Raw genomic sequence first — 10,490 nt, 5'->3', positions numbered from 1 at the left:
CCCTTTTTCGGCGGGGGGTATGGGTGGGGTTTTGAGTGACTGCCTTTCTTCCGTCGCTTCTAACAAAAGAGTATAGGTAAACAGTGGAGTCGATTTATCAAGCAACAGATTTCTAGTAATATCTTTTTTTTCCTTTTAATTTTGCACCGGACCTCCGAATAATGGTGGGAGGAGGGGGAGGGGGAAGGAGAGGGTGTGGCCAAAGGAGAAGGGAAGGGGAGGGTGGGGCCATTAGTAAGTTTCTGTTTCTTCCGTCATCCCAAATAGTTGAAATCAATCAATCAAACAAATTTATTACAGTGAGTATTTTCCCAGTTCGTCATACGTTGCATATGACCTTCTTAAAAAAGTTTTCTTCGTTGAAAACTAAAAAAAAATTAATTTGTACTAAAACCTGATGACTGATTAAGTGTCGGAGTATCTCTGAATTTAACCTTTCTGAATGATTTGTCTTTGATCATACAGCATATGCTATAGTTTTACAGACGCTTAAATCATTACGAGCCTCCTGTGATAGAAATCGTCGCTGTAACGAGGTGATAAGAAAAAATAAAAAAACTACAAGAAAGTTCACAGGTGCAAACAAATTCTACTGTCACTGGGTTCTCAAATTGACTCACTCCAGTGTAAAATACTTAATTCTGGATCTTAAAAGATCCACAAAAAATCACGTCGGTGATATAATACTCATAGAGAAAATGTTGTAATAACTCAGCGAAGGCTATATAAACAAAAAAAACATCTTACAAATTATGCCACACTTGTCTAGTCTAGTATTAGTCCCACATTTGTTTCACACTAGTCTAACATGCTCAATTTTAATCTCAAAAAATGTGCGTATAACTGAGTTGTTGATTTATGAAGTTATGAAACAATCCTGTAAAGCCTAAGAATACAAAAAGCACTTCTCACTTGTTACCGAGTATTCGATTTGGCCCACTCTAATGTAAAATACTTAATTCTGGATCTTAGCACGCACATTGTTACCGAATGTTTTCAAGTAGTAGTTTTGTTGAGGTTAATAGCTTCTAAGAATGTCGGGACCTATCCTTTTTCAAATAGTTTTTCGAGCATTAGCTTCGTGATTGGCAATTAAGTCTTCACACTTGCTCATGCCATCAGGTGCTTTCAATTGCAAGTTGCGTTACTCCTCGAAATCTTCATTGACAGTCGGTTCTTCCCCCGAACCGATCTCATCATAACTCAACTCAACGTCTCCACACTTGTTCAGGCCGTCGGGTGGCTTGGGCTGCTCCTCCAAAGCCTCATTGACAATAAGTGCCATTCCCTCAAGTTGGTGCAATTCTTTGTGACAGTGAAGAAACCACTGGCCTGGATTATCAGAAAGAAAATTGATAACAACGTAGCCGCCAGCAGGGACCATTACTGTGTCCTTTCTGATCGTGCGGTGATTGATGGTAAAATTCATTGGCTCCGTCTTCCAGCTTGGTCTGGTACAACTTTCCTTTATACACCCTTCTTCAGTGCAGTTAACATCAGCGCAGGATATATCACTGTTGGGTTTTTTAACATAACCAGTAGTATCGTTATACTCTGGATATCCGACGGCAACTACATGAAACGTATGGCCATGGAGATGAATTGGATGAGCACTAGGAGAAGCACCAATTGATGAAAACACCATTTGAACAGTTTCGTTATATGGAATGTCTATCACATGCACACATGAGCACTCGAGTGTCGATGGATTGCAGTCAGCCGTAAGGTTACAGATGGTGTCTTTTTCTTGAAAATCGTTATATTGGGTTTGGGGTGGAAAGGAAGGAAGTATAAAATTGCGCCCGTTCACTGAACTAGTTTGAGATTCACCTTCAAAATTAAAGTTGATGAAATGTGTGCAATTTCGGCATTGGCTGTTAGGGTTTGCATTTGGAAGTTCCCCAGGTGGAGTTGGCTCAAGTAAACGCAGCTCGTCTACATTAGTACAGGTAATGTTGTATGAAGAATGAAAGTTTTTAAATGGACAGTTCACTGCTTTGCATGGATTCTTCTGGGTGCACACTCTGAGAGGAGAATTGTTTTTGATTTCTTCATATCTATGCGACGGCACATTGACATCTGGATCAGGCGAATCTTCACGCCGTTTGTAGTGCAAAATAGCTTCTGCCACATGTCCTAGTGACTTGTAAGGCGGCCCTTGGCCACTTTGATCAATCTCCATAGTCTCGGCACGAATCCAGTAGTCTTTTATTCCCTCTTTTGCATCGAGTAGAAAGTCGTATCTCTCTCCGGGATGGATCATGATAAAATCAACCTCTTTTTCGGGTTCAATCCAATAGCCGTCAGTGCCGACCACAGTCAGTTTATGGCCATCAATGGAAAAGGTGTAGGAATAAAGCGCTTGGGCTCCTACAAGCCGAAAGCGATATAACTCTCCGCACTTAACAGTGAATATACTCAGTCTGGTTTTGTTGTATGGAACATCGACATGTCTGCCTTTTCCATTTATGATTCCAGAGAAGTACGGGATAGGTCCAGCCCCGCCATTGTCAAAACTACGAGTACCATTATACCGTTGATCAGATGGAGTAGGTACTTCGCCATGCGGCTTGTCTGGATAAAAGCCCAAGCCTGCTTGGTTCTGAGTGAACAGGTCTAAAGATGCCTCCACTTGCCAGTCTAGAAGCGTTAAGGTGTGTTGATCTGGACGATCTTGAAATTCAGCGTTCAGTTCTGTTCTTATATCGTTCAACCTTGATTTTTTTTCTTTCACTACAAGTGCACCATAGAAGCCATCTGTTCTCTGTGCACCACTGTGGGAGTGGTACCAAAACGTTCCAGAAGGACTAGCAATGTACTCGTATGAAAAGCTTGATGATGGTCCTATCGGACATTGAGTGACTTGGCCAACACCATCCATCCAAGGTGTTCCTCTCTGATGCATTCCATGCCAGTGAATTGAAATACCTTCAGTAGTGAGATTGTTGTGAACATGAATAATAACCTTTTGCCCTTCATAAACTATTAAGGTAGGTGCAGGAACTTGTCCATTGACCGCTATTACCATACGGTAAGATTTACCATCTACATACTGGGGATAAGTGCATTCGTCTGGGTCAAATGTTGAACATATTCTATTAAACTGCAGTGGCAAAGGTATTCCGTTTTCATCGAAATAATAGCTCACTCCCTCGGTTCCGCGCACAGCTAATCCTGTAGGTTCATCCTCTGATAACTTTTGATAGCTGGTGAAGGTTTGAATTTCGTCAATTTCAAGATTAAATTCACAAATTTCTGCGTGTTCCATGCATTCGCACGTTGGGTTTCCGTATTCACAGGTAAGGGTCTCTAGATGTATCCATTTCAGTTTGATTTCTTTCGAATCGTTCTCTCTAAACCACTTGTTAAGGTGTGGATCACTTGTCAAATCCATGTACTGCTCCTCACCAGTCTTAGCAGAAGTTTGAATGGATGATATGTACCAATTTTCATTTCCTTGATGATGAGTTTGTAGGCGTACTTCCTTAATTTCGGATATCGGAACGCACCTTTTGGTTTGAAATCGGCTAACGAAGTTCAGCTCTAGCACAGAGGATTGGCTTCGTAACTCATATCCTACAAGTTCTGCCCGAAGATTTTGGTCCTGCGTTAGAACAAGGATAATGAAGTAGCTCTTTCTATCCATTTTTGAGTAACCATCTCCTTTCATGCCTTCCTTCGTCCTTGCCTCAACGCGTATGTACGTGATACAGGATCCTGCGACAGCATAGGTGAGGAGGTGCTCTTTGGCGTGGTATGGGTAATGATGTTCTTCATTGCCGTCCACCCACATACTGAAGCCTGGATCATTGGTCAGCTTAGTGAAGGTTTTATGCGATCCCGCGGTGTAGGTATCGATCGAAGCAACGTACCATCTATTATTTCCTTGAGCGGTGAGATGAACTTTTCTTATTTCTTCACGAGTGCAGATGAGTGGCGGCTTAAAATCACTTCCGGTGTTTAAGTCTTCTTCGTGTTGGTGACCTTGGTATTTACTTCCATTCAGCTCCGCTTGATATACTTTGCCATTACTCAGAACGATCTTAAGTAGTAGATTCCCTTTAGGAAATAGACCTTCCGAGTCATAGAGCGGTTGGTTACCCATCAATGCCACGACTTTTACAAAAGTGATGTATCCTATGAAAAATAAATTTTGTTGCGATGTCAAACGAGCAATCACTTAGATGTTTGGTTTCAAACTTCTTGCCAAAAAACTGATTGAGCCTTTTGCTCGATGTCTGCTTAAGCGAGTCTCTTAACTAGAAACATATTTTTCAAATCATCAAATTGCATGTTCATTGTTACGCATGCATCCAAACTGCAAGTTTTACGCCGGGCCTCTATGTTTCCATCCTCGAAAGTTTCCAACAAGGAATGAACCTGCAGCCTCTCGGTCATGGCTAACATCCTGTCTTTCAGGGCTATCAGAGTGCCGAAAATCATGCTACTTTCACACTCCAGATTTGGAGAATATAAAGCGCTCTTCTTTCAAATCTACACATGCGATGTCAAAAGTTGGGGATAGGGAACAGGAAATGTGTGAGGAAGGTAAAAATGTCACTTTACCTGGCTCAAGAGGCATGAAATGGTCCTCGTGAGGATTCCCTGGCTTGCTTCGTAACTCGTTCAGCCCGTCTAAATAGAAAGAATAAATTGAAAAAATAGAGTTGACTTTGAAGTATCGAAGTGGTGGCAGAAAGCTATAACTGTTAGCTGTACCTCAATGAATACTCGGTAAGTAATAGGGATATATTGAGTCATACCTCCCATCTATTTTTGGACAGATGAGGAGTGCGAGTAAGTGGAAAAAGAGGAAGTTCAAACATTTGGAAGTTAAGGGGACCTATGACTTTGTGTCAGTTTAAAGTCGCAACCAACTGGCATCATGCAATTTCACTTAGTTTGGCTGGTTGGTTCTTCTTGGCGTGCTACTTGGCACAAACTATTTTCGAGTGATTTGTTTGATGAGCCATGTCAAACAGCTTATAACCTGGCTTAAAACGCTGCGACTATTTCAGCCAGAACGGTTTGAGTGGTGCTGAATTGGGAAAACTCAACCCACCAACTCATGTCCAAATTGTTCTAATCTTTCGTCACGAAGAGTCCTTTGCGAAACTTTTGAGTGTGGGAAAAAAGGCAGCGTTCGTGACTTCTGTTTTACACAACCGTGTCTATTTAGGAGTCATCTTTCATTTCGTACGTATTCTATTATCCCTGAGACAGTTAATGTCGGTGGTTAGTCACTGACAAGTGGATTTTCTGCTAAGGAATCTACTCACTTTCTTTAGGAGTCTGAGAATCCAAATCGGGAAATACTCTTAAGTTCTCGAAAGCTTCTTTGGTTTCGTCTGAGGAGAGAGTTAATTATGTGTGAGGATCTTCAATAAAGAAGATGGAATTCATACACAGTGAGTATGAGAAAAGATAAAAATAAAAAAGACTTCGAACTAGATGATGATGGGGCAATTTACCAGCTAGATTCGCATTGAAAAATCCAATACCTACAACAAGTGGCAAAAACAGTTGGCACGCTTTCCCTTACTAAAGTGGTCGACAACCCTCCACTCAATATGATAAAAAGAAATCTTATAGTTCATCTCCAATACGTTACTTAAAAGTCCTATTTTGTAACCGCAGGCAAAAGTGAAATGGGGGAAGAGAGGGAGATACATATATGGATAAAAAAATTCGACAAAAAGTCGAGTGTGCCAAGACTTTTGCCTCTCGTTTTAGTAGAAGTAGTCATTCTTCTTAACCTAAATCACTCCTGAACGAGTTTAAATGGAGCTAATGTGATACTTTTCTTAGTGTTACTCGGTCCTTAGGCCACAAAACCAAATTACAGGAGCATCCGAGCACTGATAGGGGTGACTTGGGTATTTCGTATCAACAGTTGATGCTTTGGGCCATGATTTTCTTCGACTTGAAAAGAAAAAAAAACGTGATGCCCAAATATCGAAAGTTTAAAAAAGGAAAACAAACGCTCAGGCGTAATGGTAAACAAAATGCGTATTCTCCATTTTGTGTTATTTCCCTACTCAGCAACTTGCATACAGGATGTCTGAAACAAGGATTATATTATTGAAAAAATTGTGCGAGAGCTCTTGCCCGAAAAAGAGCGTTTTAAGGGAAAATGTTTGCATGTACCAATCTTATGATAACATATAGGAAGAGAACTCCTGACATTACCTAAATTCCTGGACTCATGCGCTGACGTCAATTATCTCACAGAGCATCTTTTGTTGTCAATATTTTCTAACTTCAACTCGTGAGAGGCGATTTTCGCGCCCGCTTCAGGATCTTTGATATTTTTTGTGTACGAAATGTCTGGCTTGATAATCAACTTACCTTTGTCGGAAATTTGGAAATTATGCTTGGGAGATTCCCTTGAATTTTCGAAATCTTCTAAGGGTATGTCTGAGGAGAAAAAGAAAATTCAAATGTATCTGACCAAAAGATTCAGTAGAATGACATAAATGATAACAAACAGCCGGACCACCACAAGCAACGAAAGCAATGCTAAATTACTTCCTTCCAAAGTATAGAAAAGTAAAGGCAAAAGAAATTTAGGAGTAAGCAACTGTATCCTGTGATCTATGTAGTCCTGGATGCTTGCAAAACACAACTAATTAACCACTTAAGGAAAGAGATACAACCTGAATCTAGAGTGGCGCGTGCGCATTTATGCCACCTTAGGCGACCTTCTGATTTATAGCTCCGCATTCATGATTATCCCATAAGCCTATGCGCGCCCGCTGTCGCCCCAAGCTTTCTCTCTTTGGAAGTAGACTTACCAAATGGTTCCTCGATCTCTTTCACTACTCCATACTCTTCATCCTCGTAGGCATCTTTCCCAGGCTCACGCGCGAAATCTGCACGGAAAAAATAAAGGCCTATGAGTTTCTTCCAAAACTTCCTTACAAGTTTCTTTGGAGGTCAAGTTGCCACTAAATTGTTATATCTTTTTTTCTTAAATCTACAGATATTCTCAACAAAGAAGCATTTGGCTATACCATGTTTTTGACAATATTTCCACATGCACTATGGCCTTGTTAGGGTCAAGCTTAAGTCATCCTTCATTCTTGTTGTATATTTGTGTATCTTGGTTGAGATTGTAGCCATTCCAGTTAAAAATTGAGATTCAATGATGAGCCTCAGAGAAGAGATAATCTAAAACGAGTTTTTTCGAATATCGATAAATAATTTACTGTGTATGGTCCTATCAAGAAATTGCAAACAATTTGTGATCTCTTGGTCTTACATGATCACCAAGGAGATTAAGTGATTTGAGTGAACCTACTTTCATGTCTATAGTGAGATGTCAGAAGTGATAAACAGGTTCGCGAAAACTTAATGGAAAAAAAAACAAAAAAAAAGCTGGTCGGTAATAATATTTATCTTGAGCAAATTATCTTCCCTCCCCTCCCCCCTTAAAAAAATGCATGGCCAGAGAATGTTCAAGAGAGATACGTTTTGCCTTAGCTTGCAAGTGAAACTCAGGTCTCAGATCCTTTTTATTAACCTGGCGATGGGAGAAATTCAATGAAGACAATGAAGGTTGGGAGTCGAGAGGCGGGACAACGTTGTACCGAAGGAGGGAGGCTGTGACCTCCCCGTCCCCCCTCCCCCATGTGATCACCAATGAGATCAAGTTAACTTACCCTTATGTTCTTTGATGTGGTCCTCCTCTCTTGGGTCTGCGCCAACTAAAAACGAAGAAAAATAACTTTTAATCAGCTTGTAGACAGAATTAAAAGCAATGTTTTGTAATAGGAAGACCGAGGAATTCTCAACAAAAGAAAAACGAAATATTTCTTTCCATCGACACGAGGCAGGAGATTGTTTCCAATGGAACAGTTTTAATTTTGTATGCGTATTATGCCTCATAGCCTTTTGTTAAGCGAGTGAAATAAATATTAGAAAAAAAACCTTAACAGGCGAGTAAACGGCTAAAAGAATTCACCGTAACCTTTATATCTTTTTAAAGGATAGTGTATGTGCTCAACAAGAACAAAAATATTGAAATCATCTTTCCCATGTTTAGCCAGCTGAAGAGAGAATATATCCTTTCAATAATTTCAGCTCTACACTAATCAGGGACTTGAAACAAAATTGCAAACTGCGCTTTATTCAAGTTTGTGTTTCAGAACAATTATAATTTCAATCTACAAGCATTCATTTCGAAACTTTGTGGGAAATTACTGTAAGAGGCTTCAATTGCATTAATTTTTGTTTTTTTTTTATCTAGGAGGCGAGATATTATTCATATTAAGGGAGTGTGAATTTCGAGTGTCATAGTTAGAGCTTCTCAAACCTAGCAATCTGATCTTTGTCACGCCAGATAATCTGCAATGAATTCCAGTGGCAACCTTTGGGCTTAAACGAGGAACATGAAAACGAACACGAGTGAAAAAAATTTTAAAATATAACTTACGTATAAATCGTCTGTTGTGGTCAGCATCTCTTGGATCTATCTTAGGCTTGAAGTGTGCGGCTGGAAACAATGTAAGAACGAAATAAATAAGATGAACCCCGTCATGAGCTAAAACATTTGGATAAGATTTATTGATAAAAACTAGACCCCAAACCAAGCTCTAACTCTTGTAAAGAGTTCATTCTTTTAGGAACAAGTCATTATTTATCGCCTGGGGAGAGGGGGTGGGGGAAGCAGGGAGGGGAATTAGTTTGCGTCGTTGCGCTCATTTTGGTTGAGTTCTGAGGTGAGTATCTCGAGGGCTTGTGACTGTCGGAAAGTCTAACAAGTTTAGGAAACTTTTTCGAACAATAGCTCTGAACATTTTCCGAAGATTTTCAACCCTAAAGTCACACACAGTTTGTTCCAGACCTCATGCGAAAACAAACAGACCAGTAACGTTCACTCTTAATTCAAATGAAAGCAGTTAATAGATGTTATTGAGCTCCCTTCGTCCCCTTTCAAACCAAGATAACCAGACCGTTTGAAAATACGCTTATGAATAAATTGAACAAATAGATTCCTGGCTGTCATAGGTTTGTTTAACTGCCGACCGCAGATGACGTCAAATGGAGTAAGAACAAAAGAGTGGGATACGAGGCGCAGCCAAGTGTGCCACTGAATTTTTTTGCCTTATTTCGAAGTCTCCTGTTATCTATAACTGAACAGACCCTCGGCAACATGGAATTTATTTGTTTTATAAAGAATAAAAAAGCAAAATGTTTTACATGGTGACGCCATAGAACATAAGTCACCGAGAACCAATCAAGATGCGAATTCATCCAGCTTATTATACATAAAAATGATTAATTTCGTACCTGAAACACAGCATTCAAGAACACACACAGCCACGAAGGCAAAGACAAAAACTACAGAGATCTTCATTGATTTCTCTGTTTGACTGTCTTGGATATCTAAAAGAAAACAAGAAGATGCCGTTGTACTTGCGCAATCTCGTCTGGATAAGAGATTCTAGTTGTGGTAGCGTTGAAAATGATAAAGGTGGGCGTGATAGTATCCACTCACCCCTCCCCAAGTTGTAAGTCAAAAAGCTGAGAATATTTTTTTTTCTCTCAAGACCGACTATTGTGCAAAAGAGTCCATTTAGAGAATCTTAGGTTGGTACAGGCTTTGAATAAAGATCCACGAAGCAAAAGGCGTGCCTTGAATGTTAGTGCGATTTCAACTGTTGTGCATTTTAAGAGCAGTTATTTTCGCCCAGAAAAAACAATCTCTTTGTTAAATTACCTCATTTCAAAAAATCTGCTTCAGCTCTTCCTATCTCATTAGAAAAAAGGGAGAATGCACCGTACAGAAAAATGAGTAAACTTACTTGCACAACCGACTCGTCACAAGACTATGGAAGTCTCTCGAATTCTCCGAAGTAGCTCAAACAAAGCTGAGCAACTTATGGTCAAGAAAGAAAATTAACAACCTTTTTATGGGATTTGAGGTGCATTAAGAAGAGTTTGTCAATGGGGTTCCATCGTGAAAGACCGCTTGAGGCGAAATAAACACAAAAGCTTTATTAAGTGTTTTTTTTCCCAGGCTATCGTATACAATATCACGATTTTCATGTCACGTACTGTCATCCTTCATTGCAGAGTTACCAGAAAGCATTAATTTCCGTGAGTATCCTATCAACATAGCTTTCTAGAGTTATACTCAAAATTTTGTTCATGTCTAAGGGGTTTTTGCAGTAAAAATTTAAATCAGCTAACATGGCTAAGAAGCTCTCTTTTGAATGGACGATGCAAACAAGCACTTCTTTCTTTCTTTCTGACATTACTCAGAGGTCATTCAAAAAATGAATAGGCAAGCTTATTGAAGCAAAAATAATTAACGAGTTAACGAAGCGTCACATTAAAATGTATCCATTTGTCTGTATCATAACCGAGTAATAAAGAGGTGTAAATTGTAACGTAGAGGTACTACCTAGCAGGACTAAGGTACTAATACAGCTGTCTACGTCGATTAACTAATAGTAATAAGAGCCTGATAGTTTTCAGAAAGTAAC

The 10,490-nt window shown here is 39.7% G+C and overlaps 1 protein-coding gene across 1 annotated transcript; it reads right to left on the bottom strand.

The window, feature by feature from the left end:
- Nucleotides 1-277: 277 nt before the first annotated feature.
- Nucleotides 278-9,933, bottom strand: LOC113682996 (uncharacterized). Its single transcript, XM_027200198.2, has 9 exons — nucleotides 9,807-9,933; nucleotides 9,292-9,387; nucleotides 8,435-8,494; nucleotides 7,662-7,706; nucleotides 6,795-6,872; nucleotides 6,349-6,417; nucleotides 5,280-5,348; nucleotides 4,567-4,635; nucleotides 278-4,137 (listed from the first exon to the last, which is right to left on the bottom strand). The coding sequence occupies exons 2-9, from the start codon at nucleotides 9,356-9,358 to the stop codon at nucleotides 1,145-1,147; spliced, it is 3,450 nt and encodes a 1,149-aa protein (XP_027055999.2). The 5' UTR covers nucleotides 9,359-9,387; nucleotides 9,807-9,933; the 3' UTR covers nucleotides 278-1,144.
- Nucleotides 9,934-10,490: the final 557 nt, after the last annotated feature.

The sequence above is a fragment of the Pocillopora damicornis genome, chromosome 5 (assembly GCF_964200805.1).
Source record: "Pocillopora damicornis chromosome 5, jaPocDami1.2, whole genome shotgun sequence".
In the NCBI taxonomy this organism is placed as follows: Eukaryota; Metazoa; Cnidaria; class Anthozoa; order Scleractinia; family Pocilloporidae; genus Pocillopora; species Pocillopora damicornis.
This window is presented reverse-complemented; position numbering and strand designations above follow the sequence as displayed.